Source organism: Macaca mulatta, chromosome 3 (genome assembly GCF_049350105.2).
Source record: "Macaca mulatta isolate MMU2019108-1 chromosome 3, T2T-MMU8v2.0, whole genome shotgun sequence".
NCBI lineage: Eukaryota > Metazoa > Chordata > Mammalia > Primates > Cercopithecidae > Macaca > Macaca mulatta.
In genome coordinates, this window is record NC_133408.1 from 131,115,125 (window position 1) to 131,135,073 (window position 19,949).

Sequence of the window (19,949 nt, forward strand, 5' to 3'; positions counted from 1 at the left end):
GCCAAAGAAGACTTAGAGGAAAAAATTGTAAGGAAGGTGAAGTTTCTGCAACTCCTTACAACCTCAACATCCTGTTCTTCCTCTTATCTTTCCTTTCCCTACCACACCTCTCCAAAATAAAAAGGAAAAGAAAAAGATAACTTTACCTTTTTCCACCTCCAGTGGTTCTCCAAAACGGGTGCTCTTTAGAATCCCTTAAGTTTGTTTTAGTTTGGTTTTTAAAATACAGATGCCTAGGCTCTACCTCAGATCAACTGATTCAGAATCTCAGGAGGTGGTTTCCTAGCATTTTAACAGCTCCCTAGCTGATTCTAATGTGTTACCAGGAGGAAGAACGACTGTAGCAGGCCATTAAATGAAAGCTAACAGAAAAGCTGATAAAAGCTTTAAGGCAGTGGTTCTCAAGCTTGGCTGTACCTTTGAATCACCTGGGGGAGCTTAAGAAAAATGCCCAGGCTCTACCCTAGACCAGTTGATTCAGATTCTCCAAGAGTCTGGGTCATCAGGCTCTCTACCTGATTCTCATATGCACCAGGGTTGAGAACCACTGGTTTCTAGTGTAACCCTTTGCATTTTCATAAGCCTTAGTGTAGTCCTTTGCAGAGGTATTTGTATTTTCATAAGCAACTAAGAAGTTGCTTCAATGATTAAAGATCATTGGTGCTGAGACAAGGTGCTCAGAAAACATCTGTCTGTCTGTACCACTACCATGTCCTCTCTCTTTCTGAATCCTTCCAAACCAAGCTTTGTAGGTTCTTCTATGCCAACTTATCTAATGATGGATCCCAGCATACTATTTTCTGTTGCTAAAAATTAGGTTGTGATGATTGAAACTGATGAAAGACTGTTGTCTTTACAGTTGTTTTTATAATGATTACCTCCAAATTTTTCATATAAAACTTTTTTGCATTTTTAATTTGTATATTTTTGTAAAATTAGGTGAGCTAAGAAACAAGTTAGACTCCTAATGATGTGCATAAACAATGGTTGAGTCTTTACATAAAGAAATCTATCTTCATTTGTATACTTTGTGTGTTTTTTAAAAATAAAAGAAATAAGAGGGATTCATGGAGGCTAATTTTCCCTTCCAGGCCTATCTGTACCAAAGAAAGGGGAAGATTTTCTTGCCTTTTCTTTGTCTACAAATGGCATTATATGCATAGGTATCTATATATTTTTATCTTTATGAAATTTCAGGGGGTAACAATTGGCCCATTTTCCAAGTATAAGACAAGAAAGTACCACCATTTAGAAGAGATATGGTTAGGTTGCTGACTTTGTTCTTATTACTAAAAGAAACGAGAAACTGGATCTATTCCAGGGAATGGGAGGGACAAAGGGACCATTTGGCCCCAGGCTGCTTACACACAAAGACCTTCAAAATTGATTTTTACTTATTATTTAAATGAGATCTATGCATATAGTCCATCATATAACTTTAAATTTGTGCCCATTTATTATGTACAGGTTGAGTATCCCACAGCTGAAACGCTTGGGACCAGAAATGTTTTGGATTTCAGATTTTTTTCTTTTTTTTTTTGCATTTTAAGATACTTGCATATACATAATGAGATATCTTGAGAATGAGACCCAAGTCTAAGCACAAAATTTATGTTTCATATACACCTTATACACATAACCTAAATGTAATTTATACAAACTGTTTAATAGGCTTATGCATAAAACAGAGTTTTGACTGCTTTTGACTGCAACCAGTCACATAAAGTCAGGTGTGAAATTTTCTAATGGTGGTATCATGTCTGAAAGTTTGGATTTTGGAGCATTTCTGAGTTTATATTTTTGGGTTAGGGATGCTTAACCTATACCTACACACTGCTATTATGCTTTTGTATGAATTAATTTTTTAGCACAGTCATCTATATTTTTCTCCTAAAACATGAACTAATTTGCATTGAAGTTTTGGAATATTTTTAAGCATTTTTTTTAATTTAAGCATTTAAAGTACATTTTAAAAAATTTATGACAAGGTTATTCTAAAATGTATAGGAATTAAAAGGAACTAGAGTAGCTATAATAGTTTTGAAAAAGAACATAGTGGGAAGAATCACTGTACCCAATTTTAAGACTTATTATAAAGCTACAGCCATCAACATTGTGTGGTATTGGCAGAGGGATAGACACATAGATCAATGGAACAGAATAGAGAATGCAGAAATAGAATCACACCTCTATGTTTAACTGATGTTTCACAAAAATTTGAAAGCAATTCAGCAAAAAATAAGGATAGTCTTTTCAACAAATAGTAGGAGAGTAGTCATGTATTCATAGGTCAAAAAATAAAACTTGTCCTAAACCTTACACTTTGTATGAAAATTACTTAAAATAGATCATAGACTTACAAGTAAAACTTTTAGAAGAAAATATTCAGAACTAGGGCTTTGTGAAGAGTTTTTGGGTAAGATACTGAAAGTGCAATCCATAAAAGAAAAATAAATAAATAAATTGGACATAATCAAATTAAAAAATGTTTGTTTTATGACTTTGAATGTGTTAAGACATGAAAAAAACAAGCTATAGACTGGCAGAAAATGCTTGCAAATCACATATCTGACAAGAGACTCATATGTAGAATATATAAAGATTGTCAAACTCAACAGTAAATAAACCCAAACAGTTCAATTAGAAAATAAGCAAAATACATGAAGAGACATCTCACCAAAGAGGACACATGGAGAGGAAATAAACACATTAAAATATACGCAACATCATTAACCATTAGACAAATGCAAATTAAAACCACAATGAGATACCAGAATGGCTAAAATAAAAAATCACGACTCATAAATACCTGGTTAGAAGTAAATTAGTTCGGCCGGGCGCGGTGGCTCAAGCCTGTAATCCCAGCACTTTGGGAGGCCGAGACGGGCGGATCACGAGGTCAGGAGTTCGAGACCATCCTGGCTAACACGGTGAAACCCCGTCTCTACTTAAAAAATACAAAAAACTAGCCGGGCGAGGTGGCGGGCGCCTGTAGTCCCGGCTACTCGGGAGGCTGAGGCAGGAGAATGGCGTAAAAACCCGGGAGGCAGAGCTTGCAGTGAGCTGAGATCCGGCCACTGCACTCCAGCCTGGGCGACACAGCGAGACTCCGTCTCAAAAAAAAAAAAAAAAAAAGAAGTAAATTAGTTCACATTCGAAGTCAGTATAGCCAAGTCTTATAATGCTAAACAAACACCATGTGACCCAGAATTTGTATCCCGGGGTCTTTATCGCAGAAAAACAAAAACTTATCTTCATACAACAATCTGTACGTGAATACTCATAGAAGCTTTATTTGTAATAGCCCAAACTGGAAACAACCAAAATGTCCTACCTTAGATGAAGAGTTAAACAGTAGTATATCTATACTGTGGAATACCACTTAGCAATAAAAGGAAAAATCATTGATGGATCTTAAGGATGTTATGCTGAGTGAAAAAATGCCAGTCTCAAAAGGCTTATATTACTGTGTGATTTTATTCATTCTCAAAATGACCAAATTTTAGTGATAATGAACAGATTAATGACCTCCAGGGGTTCGGTTGATAGTGAGGAGGGCAGCATGAGGGATGGTCTAGTCTGTAACCTCATTGAAGTGATGGGTACATGAGCATACACACGAGATAAAATAACATGGAAATATACATGCATATGGCTCCAATGTCAGTGTCCTGGTTTGGATATTGTACTCTAGTGACATAAAACTGGAGGAAACTGGGTGAAAGATGCACAGAGACCTCCTGTGCTATCTTTATAACTTCCTTGGAATCTATAATTATTTCAAACAAAAGTTTGATTGATTTATTTTTTTAGTAAGCATTGACTTAAGTATAAGAACTTAAAATAGATTATTTTTTGTAATTCTCTTTGGACCTTTTTATGTTTCTACTATGCTGGCATCCTCAAAAGCTGGAAGAGGCCTGAGCCTCTCAGACCTCTTACCTCTGAGAGGTGAGAGAAGTAAAATCCACCAGCCAGGCTGGCCCTAACATCCTCATGGGAAGCCTAGTTGGAAACATCCCAGAAGAATACTGCCTCAGGTTTCCAAGGCCCATGGGGTGGGATCTGCAAAGAGAGAGATGATAAACAGGACTCCTCCTGACCCACACCTGGTCCCCCATATGACACACACACTCACATACACACACACACACATACACACAACACATACACACGGTTTCTCAGAGTCAGCTTCTACCATGGCTTCATCGTCATCTTTGCCACCTTCGTATCTGCATCACTGATTGCTAATTCCTAGTCTATGTAAACAGCCTTGTGAGATCACTTTACCCATCTTGGCTATCATCTCTGGGAGATGATTCCATAAGAGGCAAAACCAGTCCTGCGGATTTTCCAAACTCAGAAATATTTCTGTTGTATTTCCTGTTACATAACTGAGGTTTGTGGAGAGCCCATGAGACTGAAGTAAGGAGAGGAAACTCCCATGTTATGTTTTAACTATTTTAACCCACCTTTCCCTTAATAACTCTTCTTCCTGTTTGCTATCTTTTTTATTATTTTCTTTATTATTTCTATCCTAGATATAAGAGTAAAGTAGGACTAGAAAACTTTTTTTAAGTCTTTGAACAAGGAACCTCCATGAATGCATATTTACACACAGCTTTTGAGTTTCAAGATGCCTGAAATGGGTGTAGCAGCATCTTTTATATAGTACTTAACGCAAAATACACCCTCAACTTGATCTCCCTTGTGGTTGAGAGTATGCATACATATATCTATTTCTTTTCTTTTTTTTTCTTTTTTCTTTTTGAGATGGAGTCTCGCTGCATTGCCCAGGCTGGAGTGTGCGGTGCAATCTCGGCTCACTAAAACCTCCACCTCAATTTTTTTGTATTTTTAGTAGAGGCAGGGTGTCACCATGTTGGCTAGGCTGGTCTCGAACTCCTGACCTCAAGTGATCCTCAAAAGTCATTTTATATAGAGTTTTATTTATAAGAAATAAGCGGGACGAGTAGGAGATTCTTAAGAATCACTGCACTCTAGTTCAAATATTTTCATATATTTATAAAAATCACAGTTATATAAGCATAATTAACCCTTAATTTGTAAAGTTTATATAAAGGCTATGTTAATTAGATACTTGATTCAGTAACTAATAGATTGCCAATCTATTTAAAATAGTCATTTTCTTAAGCACTTATTAGGTCTCAAGAACTGTTTTGAGATACAGGAATTCATCTAATTTTCACTGCTGGGCAAGGTGTGAGAGCCCTAGCATCTGAAAGTGGTCGACTTGTGGGTTGGTAAGAAGAATTTAATGACAACAGTCTAGGTTTGAAAAAGGAAAGTTTTAGTAGAAAGAAAGAACACTGCAGAAGAGTGCAGCAGGGCGCCTTCGCAAGATAGAACTGAGCAGACCATGGGGGATTCTCCTTAGGAGCATTTATGAACCTTAAGACAGAAGCTTGAGGGTAATTTGGACCATATTAGCCAGATAGGTCATGATAAATGATGACATTTAGAGTCATTTTGGTGCCTTACTGTCAGCAAGGGTTGCACAGTGAGTTTCAGCATAGCGTTCTGGAGATGTATAGAAATTTTAGTTACTTAGAAATTTTTTTGAAAGAGGCCTGGAACCAGGTGCCTATTTACTAAAGAACTTTAATTAATTACTTCTAAATTCCCTCGCTATGGAGTTTTGCCTCTGATGGCCTATTTGATGGTCACCAGGCAGTCTTTGCTCCCTTCATGATACTTCTAAATTCCTCAGATATGGAGTTTTTTGTCTCCAGTACCTGTTCGTGGTCATTAGCTGATTTTTGCTCTCTTCACTCACAGTATCTCTGAAGTAGGTACTAGCAATCCCTCAGTTTACAGATGATGAAACTGAGACACAAAGAGTTTGAGTAACTTGCTCAAGGTGACATTGCTGGTAAGAGGCGAAGCAAAAAATAGGGCCATGTAGTCAATATCTTCATTAAAAAACTTCATGAAAGATTAGAATAAATGAATGTAGTGACCAATCAGTCAAAATAGTCTGGAATCACTCTCTCTTTGCAATGATTAAGATAATCCAAATGAGAATATTTCAATTGACAAAACCCATCTCATTACAGGATACTGGCAACTGCATCAAATCTGCATTTTGCTTACAAATGTTCATCCAGTATGAAAGACAGAATAAAAATATTAGGATAAAATAATTTTTTAAGTGAGGGGATAGGCAGTCAGACATTCTTTTGTGACACAAACCAGTTCTACAGTAGAATAATGAAGGCATTGTTCAGCAGTTTGAAGGTTTGATTCATAAAACTAGGTGTTAACTGATTGGCAACCAACCAATAGAAGGTAAATTGCTAAACTAGTCTGCATGTGCAGATGCTAGTAAGAAATTTTCAAAGGCACAGCTGCACTTTTATACAAAGGTCCCTGATCATCTACAGGTACTTTCCCACATGTGGTCATGATCTTTGATGACACCCATTCAGGATACCAGTCACCAGTTCATTTATAAAATGATTCAGATGTTGTATTTAATTAGATTATTCAGAGTTTCTGTGGGAGTGCAGGAATGTCCTGTATTTCTTGTCCCTTTCTCCCATAACTTCTGCCTCCCTACAAAGACCTAAATGCTCTGCTTGTGGTAGAGGCATGCAACTTCAGATAAGCTCAGGTAAGAATTTAGGTGTTTTTGATAGGTTAAAATGGAAAGCACAAATTTCTGAAACGCCAGGAAAAAGGTGCAAACCCCACATACACTTTGCAATCTGCATGAAATCCACCATAGGAGAATTGAGTAGTGATTACGTGTGCTTTGAAAATTCTGCATCAAATTCACAGAGTTTTACTTTCAACCCGTTTAGGTGAAAGAAATAATGTTCTTACAACATCTCTTCCGCCTCTTTCCTTCTTTCTTACTCTTCTCCATTCGTTACTCTTTAATCATTCAGCATCTTCCTCTTTATTTATCTCACACTGTGCCTGGGACACAGAGTAAACTTTTCTACTTGCAGCCCCTTCATCCTACCCTTTTAATGTTGTTCAACGAATATTTATACATTCCTAGACTGTGGTAGTTAGTCCTTTTCTGAGCACTGAAGATACATCATCGAACAATAGACACACACATACACACACACACACACACACACACATGCATGCACCAAAAAAATAAAAGATCAACTGAAAGCTTAAACTAAATATTGGGAAAGAAAGATTTTGAGAAAAACTCAACACTGAAGAAAAAATATTCTTCAAAAGTATAGAAAGCAACCTAGATTATTGCAGATCATAGAAACTGGTTTTTTATTTAAATTTTACAAACAGTCACATGATTCATAACAGTATTTCAGTTTAGTTTTAACATACATTTTTTTTTAGTTTTGGGTAATATTAAGAATCTTTTACTGTGTTTAAAAGTCTTTTATATATTTCCTTAGGACAAACTATCAGCTCATATACTTTGCCCAATTTTCTAATAGGCAATTGTTTTTTTCTCATTGATTTATATGAGTTGAAAATATTTTTGCCAGTTTGTTGATTATCTTCATTCTGACATTGCTTAGTGGGTTTTGCACTGCAGAACCTATTTATTTTTATGCAATCACATTTGTCCAACTATTTGTTAATGGTTTAATGATGTAGGAAAAGGACCTTCCCCTCTAAGATTATGAAAGAATGTTCTATGGTTTCTTCTAGTTCTGTTCTAGTTTCATTTTTTAAAACATAAATTTTTCATTTATTTTGAATTTACCTTGGGGTGGAGTATAAGGTATAAATTTATTTTTTTCTTTCAGGTAGCTGTTGAATTGCCCCAACATTAAAACCACCTTTGCAAAAATTATAACTGAAGAAATTATGACAGTGACACAGATCAGACCTAACTGACTCCATCTTGCTTCTAACCTTTAAGCTGTCTTTGTTCATTCCTGGGTGTAGGCAGAACTAACCTTAGGAAGGAATTTAGTTTATGGTTTGACTCTGAAACAAAATTGATAATGTCCCTTTTCCCAAAAAGACCCACTTCTTGCCTGGGGACAAGTCTGCCTTTGTGGGACTAACAAATTAACTACATGATTAGTTAGTACATTTTAGGGGTCATGCAGCCTCTGGCTGCAAGAGTCTGACCTTCCCCACATTGCTCCTATGGATAGCATTACTATTGTAAAACCTAAGATCAGTGCTTCAGATATTTTGCAGACCCTGCACTGGATGGATCAGCTGACATCACCCAAGTTGGTAATCTGGCTCAACCAGTTCTGCGATCCTCTTTATGAGTCCATCTCCAATGTGACTAATCAGCACTCCCCACTTCCAAGCTCCTACTTTAATTTAAATTATCTTTAAGAACTCTGATCTTCATGCTCCAGGAAACTGATTTGTGTAATAATAATACTCGCATCTCCTGTACAGCCAGCTATGCCTGGATTACTCCTTCTCCACTGCAATCCCCCTGTCATGATAAATCAGCTCTGTCTAGGCAGCAGGCAAGGTGAACCCACTGGGCAGTTACAAATTTGGGGGCTCGACCAGGATTGCCTTTGTGGTTACCTGCTGTGTAGCCCACCTCTGATGATGGATCCGGAGGCCAGCCCAAGTGGCTGCCTAGTTCTCTTGGACTAGGGGCTGACTCTGGCACTCTCTGCCAGTGGGGTGCTGCTGACCCAATATGCATGGATTCAATGGTAGTGGAGAAATAATGCTAGGGAAATATCCCATAACTGTAGCCTCATCACTGGGTGTCTGTAGCTGTAGCCTCCATGCGAGGTGTCTGATTTGGTGAGTATTCCAGTCAGCTACCAACAGCCCCTTCCTTCTCCTGATTTATTGGCCTCTCTGGAGGTGCTGCTGTCTCTTAGTAACCTCCCAGAGTGTCTATCTATAGCCCCATCACAAGGTATCTGCCTGTAGCTCCATTACAAGGTGTGTGTAGCTGTAGCCCCATTACAGAGTGTCTGTCTGTAGCCCCATTGGGGGTATCTAATTGGACGGAGAATAAGGAACTTGTTTGGAGGACTACTCTTGGTTTGAGACTGGGTCTGGAATCTGTGTCTTGAAGGCCTTCTGTTCGTCTTACATTGTGTGTGTGTGTGTGTGTGTGTGTGTGTGTGTGTGTGTGTGTTTATATGTGTGGAGGGCTCTGAAGGAATTGCTGCCAGCAATTTTCTGGGGACAGGGGACAGACTCTCGCTCTGTCACGCAGGCTGGGGTGCAGTGGTGCGATCTCGGCTGACTGCAACCTCCACCTCCCAAGTTCAAGCAATTCTCATGTCTCAGTCTCAGTGTAGCTAGGACTATAGGTGTGCACCACTATGCCCCAGCCCTGAGTTGTCATTTTGAGTAAATGAATAACTTCTGGTGACATGGGACTCTATTTTGTGATATCCAGTGTTTTAAACCTTTGATATTTGACAAACCTTCCAAGATCAAATTCTAAGTTAAAAAAAAAAATAGATCTCCTAAAGTTCAAAAAGATATATTGGGCTTATTTAATGTATTAAAATCATTTAAGAAACATTGTCAAATATAAAATGGTGTTTAACTTTCTTTGAGTTATAGTCATATAAACATGTTATTAGTATGTGTTATAAAATTGTATAAGATTTCTATAATTCTAATATGCCTCAGTATATGTTATCAGTAATAACTACAATTGTTACATTGAATTTTTGTGTGCCACAGAGATAACAAGTTTCCTTGTCAATTTCTTTGACTGTGGCTTCCCTAAAACATTTCTGTCATCTGCAGACAATTGTTATCTTGATTTGGTCCTCTTTAGGAGATGGTTTTATAATCAGCTGTAAAACTTTGACAGGTGCTCTTGAATGCAAGTTTCTGATAACCTTGGAGATTATGACATTAAAATAAAGGAAATTTCGGGACTCTCCTAAAGAGCTGAAATGTTCTTTCATTTGAATAAATCAGCTCTGTCTAGATAACAGGCAAGGTGAACCTGTTGGGTCATTACAACATTAGCTATTAAATAATCTGTTTTCTCATTGACCTGAGATGCTATTTATCATGTGTTTGGGTCCATTTCTGAATTTTTTAAAACTCATTCATTAAAATTTGTCTACTTTCTTTTTTCTTTTTCTTTTTTCTTTTTGGACACAAAGTCTCTCTGTTGCTCAGGCTGGAGTGCAGTGGCCTCCTGAGTAGCTGGGATTACAGGCGCCTGTCACTACACCTGACTAATATTTGTATTTTTAGTAGAGATGGGATTTCACTATGTCAGCCAGGCTGGTTTCAAACTCCTGGCCTCAAGTGATCCACCTGCCTTGGCCTCCCAAAGTGCTGGGATTACAGGCATGAGCCACTGTTCCTGTCCAGAACTTTATCTATTTCTTTGATAGTACCACATTATTTAATTATTTTGGCTTTATAAAAGTGTTAATATTTAATATGACTAGCATCCCATTTATTAACCTACTTTTCAGAATTTATAGATTAAATTAGGGAAAACTGACATCTTGTGAGCCTTGCCATCCAAGAACATGCTGTACATTTTCATTTATATAAATTCTCTTCTCCTGATTCTTAAGAGCATTTAAAATATTTTTCATATAGATGTTGCACATACCTTGCTATCTTGTTACATATTGTCTTTATTTTGTTGCAGCTATAAGTAGGATCCTTTCATGGATTAAATCTTCTTACTGGTTTCTTTTTTAATATATGAAGAATATTGATTTTAATCTAGTTCCCAGACCAGATGTTGAATTGTTTTAATATGTATGATACTTTTTTGGTTGATTTTCCCTTGTTTGATCATCTGGAATCCCTCTTGAATTTCTGTACCTCTGATTTCTTTCTCTGATCCAGTTATGTTGGTTAGAACTTCCAGAACAATAACTAAAGTGGTCATAGCAGACATATTTGTCTGATTCCTGACTTTGTTGGAAATGTTTCTACTCATGTTTTTAGGCATAATGCTGAATTTTAGGTTAAGATCAATAACTTTTATATGTTAAGGAAATATCTATGTATTTCTCTTTCACTGTGAATCAAGAATAAATATTGAATTTTAACAGATGTCCTTTTTAACATACACAAATAAGATGGACATTTTCCTTAAATCTTTTAATATAAGATTAAATTTTAATCTTTTAAGTTGTATTAATGAAGTTTCTAAAATTGAACTTGTAGAGCTGATCTTCACATTTGTAGAATAATCCCCATATGATCAACATATACGTTCTATTAACAAGCTGCTGGATTCTGTTTGCTAATGTTTTATTTAGGTTTTTTTGTATCACTAAACAAGTGAATTCATCTATAATTTATTGGTGCATTTTTTGGTCAGATTTTGTCCTGTATCCTTTTATCAAACAGAAGCTTTTCACCAGTGATTTTGTTACATAAGACACATATGAGAATATATATGACAATTTTCACTCCTTCCAAATTTGGGGGTAAATATAGTTAAGACAATTAGATTAGAACAAGTCAATTACTATACTTCCTGGATATAGCTCCCTTTCATTTTCCATGCACAGCGCATTTATATTTTGTTGGGCATTTGTGTTATTATTTTTCAGTTATGGAGAAAACTTGTATAGATGCACTTCCTCTTACTATGAATTCTTCAGAAAAGCAAGAGATTGTATGTATTTTTGGAACTGGTGATTTTGGAAGATCATTGGGATTGAAAATGCTCCAGTGTGGTTATTCTATTGTTTTTGGAAGTCGAAACCCCCAGAAGAACAACCTGCTGCCCAATGGTGCAGACGTCTTGAGCTATTCAGAAGCAGCCAAGAAGTCTGACATCATAATCATAGCAATCCACAGAGAGCATTATGATTTTCTCACAGAATTAACTGAGGTTCTCAATGGAAAAATATTGGTAGATATCAGCAACAACCTCAAAATCAATCAGTATCCAGAGTCTAATGCAGAGTACCTTGCTCAGTTGGTGCCAGGAGCCCACGTGGTAAAAGCATTTAACACCATCTCAGCCTGGGCTCTCCAGTCAGGAGCACTGGATGCAAGTCGGCAGGTAAGATTAAACAAATCTACACTCAATCTTTAAAAAATGAATCATTAAATGTGCACTTGCCTCAAAGATTCTAAAATATAATTCCAAGATCAAATACCCACTAAATATTACATTTTGCTAATATGTGTTGTGAATAATTTTCTTGAGCTTGACCAAGTAAGGTGGTCAACTGTTGCAATTCATCTCCCACTGTACGCACCCTCAGATTTTAGTTTGATGGAACCCCATGGTGTCAGCCTCTGGAGGCTTCTTGTCAGTACTAGAAACTAATACTTGGTGAATATCCTTTTCTACTTCCATTACCTTGTATGAAACTGGTTCCATTTATGCATGAGATTAGAAGCATTCATAAGTGATGCGGCACCACAAATACAGAAGAAAGATCAAACTACTCATTATGCAGAGAACCAGGTCTTATATAAGTATGATGTGCCTAAAACCATCATCAACTAAAAACCATGGTACTTACCTATCTAGGACACCACAAACAAGTTTAAAGCATCTTGTTAGATAGAGTTAATTCTACGTCCTTATTTTAAAAACGGTTCACTGTTACATGTCATCATTCTGCATGGTGCTGTTGTAGCCTTTCAAAATAATTATTAAATAAAGAAAAGGAGTAAATACAGAATTAATTGTTTTTAAACCAGGTATTTGTGTGTGGAAATGACAGCAAAGCCAAGCAAAGAGTGATGGATGTTGTTCGTAATCTTGGACTTACTCCAATGGATCAAGGATCACTCACAGCAGCCAAAGAAATTGAAAAGTACCCCCTGCAACTATTTCCAATGTGGAGGTTCCCCTTCTATTTGTCTGCTGTTCTGTGTATCTTCTTGTTTTTCTATTGTGTTATAAGAGACGTAATCTACCCTTACGTTTATGAAAAGAAAGATAATACATTTCGTATGGCTATTTCCATTCCAAATCGTGTCTTTCCAATAACAGCACTTACACTGCTTGCTTTGGTTTACCTCCCTGGTGTTATTGCTGCCATTCTACAACTGTACCGAGGCACAAAATACCGTCGATTCCCAGACTGGCTGGACCACTGGATGCTTTGCCGAAAGCAGCTTGGCTTGCTGGCTCTGGGATTTGCCTTCCTTCATGTCCTCTACACACTTGTGATTCCTATTCGATATTATGTACGATGGAGGTTGGGAAACCTAACCGTTACCCAGGTAAATCTCTTCTTATGTATTTTCCTCTACTCCTGAAATCAGAGACTATTGCTACATCATATTCCATTTCATAATTATAGAAAGTCACTCTTCTAAGCATCTTCTTTTTTAAAGTAACTAGAATTAGAAATGTCATGTCAGTTTTTTAAAATGAATCCAGTTTAGATCTCATACAACTATTAAGAATAAAAGTTTGCTGGGTGTGGTGGTTCACGCCTGTAATCCCAGCACTTTGGGATGCTGAGGTGGGTGAATCATGAGGTCAAGAGATCAAAACCATCCTGGCCCCAACATGGTGAAACCCCATCTCTACTAAAAATACAAAAATTAGCTGGGCATGGTGGTGGGCACCTGTAATCCCAGCTACCTGGGAGGCTGAGGCAGGAGACTCGCTTAAACCCAGGAGGTGGAGGTTGCAGTGAGCCAAGATCATGCCACTGCACTCCAGCCTGGGTGACAGAGCAAGACTCCATCTCAAAAAAAAAAAAAAAGGAATAAATGTTTACTTTTCAGGTTCACTTGGGTCCAGATCTGTATTTGCAGGGCTCATAGAGATATTGGCAAACCGACAGATTTCATGGCTCAAGAAACCTAAAGACACCTGCTTGAATCCCTCTGGTTGGCAGTCCAATGTTAACTAATGTGTTTTCAAGCTTCTATTCTTATGCATGTTACTTCCTTTTGGAAGTCAAAACCAACCATCTTATAAGTAAGGGGGCTAACCAAACATGTGCCACACTAAAGCAAACAAATTCACAAAAGAGTGCTTATAATTCCCTTAATGTTTGACTTGGGAGAAGTTGGCCTCAATAACTAGAAAACCAAATAATTCTGAGCAAATATCAAATATTATCTTATGCATAATCAAAAGATTCAGTGAGAATCAGCTGAAGGAGTTTTAAAAAACTCCCAGAGGAAGTGCTATAAGTCAGTTCTAGTTTAGAAATAGCTAGTTTTGATAGATCTTACTTCAGTCTCAAAAATTATTAGTCATTAATGTTGCTTCTATGGGTTTCTCTATTATTTTCCTAACAAATATATGTAAGTTTCCTGGGTAAGAGTCACACTACAAGTGTCTGATTCCTCTCAACTTGTGGTGCAAGACTGATGTATTATATTATGACAGAACAAACGTGAAAGAACCTGCTGTGAGAGTGTGAGTAATCCACATACAAAGCAGAAAAACAGAATTCTAATGTAATTGTTTGAGAGCATCAAGTTTTGCTTGGGGGTCAAAATGCAGATGGTAATGAAGGTATAAGTGAGTGTTTACTGTCTTTTAGAATTTACAGGGAAAATCAAAACTTTCTACACAACTCCTAGAATCAAGTCCAAACAGAACCAATTACTTTTTTTTTTTTTTTGCCAAAAAATGTAATTTCTAAGTGCATTTTTCACTGAAGTTATTTTAAAATAATTTTTAAGAAATGCCATACAATTTGCTTTGAGCAAATAATTCATGCAGAGGTATTTTTCAGTCCCCTTCAAAGTGTGGGCAGTTTGTAAAAATGTAGTTTTATAATTGCTTATAATTTTTCTTAGGCAATACTCAAGAAGGAGAATCCATTTAGTACCTCCTCAGCCTGGCTTAGTGATTCATATGTGGCTTTGGGAATACTTGGATTTTTTCTGTTTGTACTCTTGGGAATCACTTCTTTGCCGTCTGTTAGCAATGCAGTCAACTGGAGAGAGTTCCGATTTGTCCAGGTAAGAACTTCAAGATCATGCCTAACTTTTCATTTTGCTCCATCACTTCCCTAGCAATCACATTTAAAAATGCAAATTAGAAAACATTGAACCAAGGTACAGAAGGCAGAATCCATAATGGTTTGATTTCTTAATGCTTGCCAAGATTCCTGACTGCCTCCAGATCTACAGCTAAGATTATAGGGTGAAAAGTACCAAGAACTATTATGATTTAAGTGAGGAGATGTACTAGGTACAAGGTGAAAAGAAACCCCAAGACAAAATTTCACCATCTAAAAATTAACCTTACAACATGGACATATAGATATGGAAAACCAGATGTTGAGATAAAGTTTAAAATCTTCACAGCAAGATTTGATAGATGTCATCACACCCGAAGACTTAATGCTCTCCTATAAGAGGGAAAATTGTTTTCTTCCACATGTCAACCACCAACCAACCCCTCTTTAAAGGCAGTTAGTAACTACACATTCTTGTAGACCAGTGGTCCTCAAAGTATGGCACTTTGAGTAGGACCAGCAGCATCTGCATCACCTGGAAACTTGTTAGATACACAAAACCCCAGGCCACGCCCAGGCCTACTGAATCAGAAACTCTGAAAATGTGGCCCAGAAATTTAATGAGCCTTCAAGATGATTCCGATGCATGCTTATTATGAGTATAATAGAAAAGACCATTAGTCTTTAAAATCAGGTTAGAATTTTTTAGAACTATTGGAATCTTAAGTCTTGCAATTTCTCCCAGGGACCAAATTCAGTCAACATGTTCTCATTAACACTTTTGTTCAAAGTATTAAGGTCGAAATAAACAATAAGCTTTAAAATGTAGGCTGAAACAAGTAAGATTGGCTATTGCTCTTTGTTGTGATAGAAATGAGCTAGGATCTGGTTTTAGTCAGTAACATATACTAAGATGGTGTTTCTTGAGGTCATACTGTGTCATATTCATTTCTGACCTCTAGAAAAGATGATAAATAAAAGAGTTTCACCTTTGGGAACCAAGGCAAGCTAATGATTTATTCTAACTTGGAAGAGTTTACTCCTGGGAAACTTTTTTCCATCCAGCTAGGTTAAGGTGAAGCTACTATGTCATTTGTAAGCAATGATCTTGTTTTAAATGAAGTATTTACCATCCTGAGGAAGGGTTAGTGCTTTTTTTCAGTACTTAACAAAGTGTCCTAAATATTATAGGTCTCAAATGTTTGTGATTGTTGACAAATATCCATCACTGGCTTAGAGTGTTTCACTTTAAGATGTAAATAATGTTAACTTACATATTTTTGTTTCTTGTTTATAGTCCAAACTGGGTTATTTGACCCTGATCTTGTGTACAGCCCATACCCTGGTGTACGGTGGGAAGAGATTCCTCAGCCCTTCAAATCTCAAATGGTATCTTCCTGCAGCCTATGTGTTAGGGCTCATCATTCCTTGCACCGTGCTGGTGATCAAGTTTGTCCTAATCATGCCATGTGTAGACAACACCCTTACAAGGATTCGCCAGGGCTGGGAAAGGAACTCAAAACACTAGAAATCAGCATTGAATGGAAAATCAAATATTTAAAACGAAGTTCAATTTACATGGAGTTCTGAACTACAGTGTTGAATGTTTAAAGAAGAAGGATGGATATAGTTAGGAAAGATTTTTTCTTACACCGTGACTGAAGGAAACACTGCCTGTGTTTGAGAAATTGACATACTGGAAGAGATCACCATTTTATCTCAGGTTAGTGAAGAATCAGTGCAGATCCCTGCCTCTTATTTTCCCGGAGGCTATGGGGCTGAGATTGAAATTAGCTTTGTGGTTTTACACTAAAGAGTTTCCTTACTATGGGCAACATGTATGACCTAATATCTTGCAAAATCCAGTAGAAGTATGTGCAACTTCCTTCTCTGGCTCAAGGGCTGAGTTAAGTGAAAGGAAAAACAGCACAATGGTGACCACTGATAAAGGCTTTATTAGGTATATCTGAAGAAGTGGGTCACATGAAATGTGAAAAGGGAATGAGTTTTTTTGTTGTTTTTTGGAAGTAAAGGCAAACATAAATATTACCATGATGAATTCTAGTGAAATGACACCTTGACTTTGCTTTTTCTCAATACAGATATTTACTGAGGGGAACTATTTTTATAACACAAGAAAAATTTACAATTGATTAAAAGTAACCATGTCTTGGATACATGCAAATCTATAGAGTTGGCATGTAATTCTTCCTCTACAAAGAATAGGTATAGGAAAGATTGAATAAAAATGGAGGGATATCCACTTGGATTTCACTTGCATTGTGCATAAGCAAAGAAGGGTTGATAAAAGTTCTGGATCAAAAAGTTCAAATAAACCAGAATTTTAGACAGCAAGCTAAATAAACATTGTAAAGTTGCACTATATTAGGTTTAGTATTATTTAGGTATTATAATATGCTTTGTAAATTTTATATTCCAAATATTATTCAATATTTGCCATCTATTAATTTCTAGTATAAATAAGTAGCTTCTATACCTGTCTTAGTCTATTATAATTGTAAGCAGTAAAATTAAATAAATAATCTGCAGGTATAAATTTGAACAATGCATAGATGATCGAAAATTACGGAAAGTCATGGGGCAGAGAGGTGTGAAGATTCGTCATTATGTGGATCTTTCTCAAATCCTTGCTGAAATTTAGGATGGTTCTCACTGTTTTTCTGTGCTGATAGTACCCTTTCCAAGGTGACCTGCAGGGGGATTAACTTTCCTAGCTCAAGCATGGAGCTAAAAGGAGCCTTATGCATGATCTTCCCACATATCAAAATAACCAATAGGCACTGAGTTTGGCATTTTTCTGCCTGATCTACTAAGACCTTTTTTTTTTTTTTTACTTTCATTATAACATATTATACATGACATTATACAAAAATGATTAAAATATATTAAAACAACATCAACAATCCAGGATATTTTTCTATAAAACTTTTTGAAAATAATTCTGTCTACCTTATATATTTAATTTTACATCCTTTTTTAAAAGCTTTGTTTTTCTAGAGGCTTTGTTTTCCTTTTTTTATTATTTTTTATTTTTTTGAGACAATCTTGCTCTGTTGCTCAGGCTGGAGTGTAATGGCACAATCTCAGCTCACTGCAACCTCCTTCTCCCAGGTTCAAGCGATTCTTGTGCATCGGGACTACAGGCATATGCCACTATGCCTAGCTAATTTTTGTACTTTTAGTACAGATAGGGTTTCACCACATTGGTCAGGCTGGTCTTGAACTGCAGGCCACAAGTGATCTACCTGCCTCTGCCTCACAAAGCACTGGGATTACAGGCATTAGTCTGGCTTTACGTGATATATTTTCTTAATGGCTGCATAATATCACATCAAATAGGCATTTTTCAAACCTCTTTCCTTATTAAACATGTAGACTATATCCATTTTTTTTACTAAAACAAATAACATTTCAGGTATCTTTGCACTAATAATGTTTTTCCATATTTTTAATTATTTCCTCAGAATACCTGCCAAGAATTGGGAGTATAGAATTAAACAACTTTTACTAGCATTTGCTATATATTGCCAAGTCATTTCTAAAGTGACCTTATCAATTTCATTACCATTGGATGAGGGTGTTGCTTTCATCACACTATTGTAGATAGTCTTTTTTATTTCAATTTGTATTTATTTAAAACTAGTTGCAAAGGTACACAGAACACATGCTCCTTCAACTTATCTTTGATAAACCCAAGCAAGAATACAAAAAGCTGGAAGACATTGAGTAGAGTCATGTTATATGGTGCTGAACCTACAGTATCAGTGGAAAAGACAGGGAAAATGTCACTACTCATCTATGTTATGCAGAACAGTCAGGTGTACCGGGGCTGGATACTGCTCTTTGACTTGAGCATTGGTTGATTAAAGTTTAAGTATCATTCAGGTTGGTCTAGAGAAGCCTTTGGAGTTAACCATGCTCTTTTTTGTTAAAGAAAGGAGTAATGTGTTTATCCTGGCTCACAGTCCATCACCGAAAATAGAAAATGCCATTCATAGGTAAAATGCTGACCTATAGAAAAAAATGAACTCTACTTTTATAGCCTAGTAAAAATGCTCTACCTGAGTACTTAAAAGCAATCCATGAAGCCTGAAGCTAAAGAGCACTCTGGTGGTTTTGGCATAACAGCTGCATTGCCAAACCTGACCTTTGGCCCCAACCACAAGAGCTCCAAGCCCCACCAGCTGACCAAAGAAAGCCCAAGTTCTCCTTCTGTCCTTCCCACAACCTCCCTCCTCCCAAAACCATGAAATTAATTTGACCATATTAACACAGCTGACTCCTCCAGTTTACTTAAGGTAGAAAAAATGAGTTTACAACAGATGAAAATAGGTGCTTTGGGTGAACAGTATTCCTTTTAACAGATCCAAACTATTTTACATTAAAACAAAAGTTAAACTAAACTTCTTTACTGCTGATATGTTTCCTGTATTCTAGAAAAATTTTTGTACTTTCATATTATTTTTGTGCACTTTCCCCATGTTAAGGGATGATGACTTTTGTAAATGTGTATTCATTAAATGTTACTTTAAAAGTATTTTCTAGTTTTGTTTAATTCTGGTTTTAACTCATCAGCATTCCAAAGAAAGTTACTAAAAGGTTTTGAATCACAGTAGTTCCAGCATCTAGGACTAAAAATACTTCCCTTCAGGGATAAGGAAAAGAGAAGGCAGTGCATGGGTTTCAAAGTGCATTAACAGATTTGCAGCTTCTTGCAATGTAAGCTGGAGCTCAGTGGGGTGGCACAGTCCAGTATCTTGTGTGTGCTTCAGTATTACCCTTAGAGAGGGGAGAGCATCAGATGGCTAAATGGGGAGGACTGTACCATCCCACGCTGGACTTTTGTGAGAATTAGGAGGTTAAAAAGGCTTTCCTTCTCCAGGCAGACGCCACAGGGGTAAGGCTAATGGCTCGACAAGCAGACTTCAGGTTGGATTCAGACTGCATGACTGGGCATTAAATGCCTTGCACAACTGGACTGCTGCAGCCCTGATGGGTGTTATCCTGCTTTCAAAAATAGTATTAAAACTTATAAATAAAGAGAGGACTGACAACCTGGAGGAAGCTAGAAGCAAATGGAAAGTCCCT

General features: G+C 36.8%; 1 protein-coding gene across 1 annotated transcript in view; it reads left to right on the forward strand.

Annotated features, from left to right (window-relative positions):
* Nucleotides 1-19,398, forward strand: part of STEAP4 (STEAP4 metalloreductase) — a 30,303-nt gene extending 10,905 nt beyond the window's left edge. The window contains exons 2-5 of the mRNA XM_001104041.5: nt 11,499-11,956; nt 12,607-13,134; nt 14,677-14,841; nt 16,138-19,398. Of these exons, the coding sequence (XP_001104041.2) occupies nt 11,501-11,956; nt 12,607-13,134; nt 14,677-14,841; nt 16,138-16,368 (1,380 nt within the window). The 5' untranslated portion in view covers nt 11,499-11,500 and the 3' untranslated portion in view covers nt 16,369-19,398. The remainder of the gene's footprint in view (nt 1-11,498; nt 11,957-12,606; nt 13,135-14,676; nt 14,842-16,137) is intronic.
* The last annotated feature ends 551 nt before the right edge of the window (nt 19,399-19,949 follow it).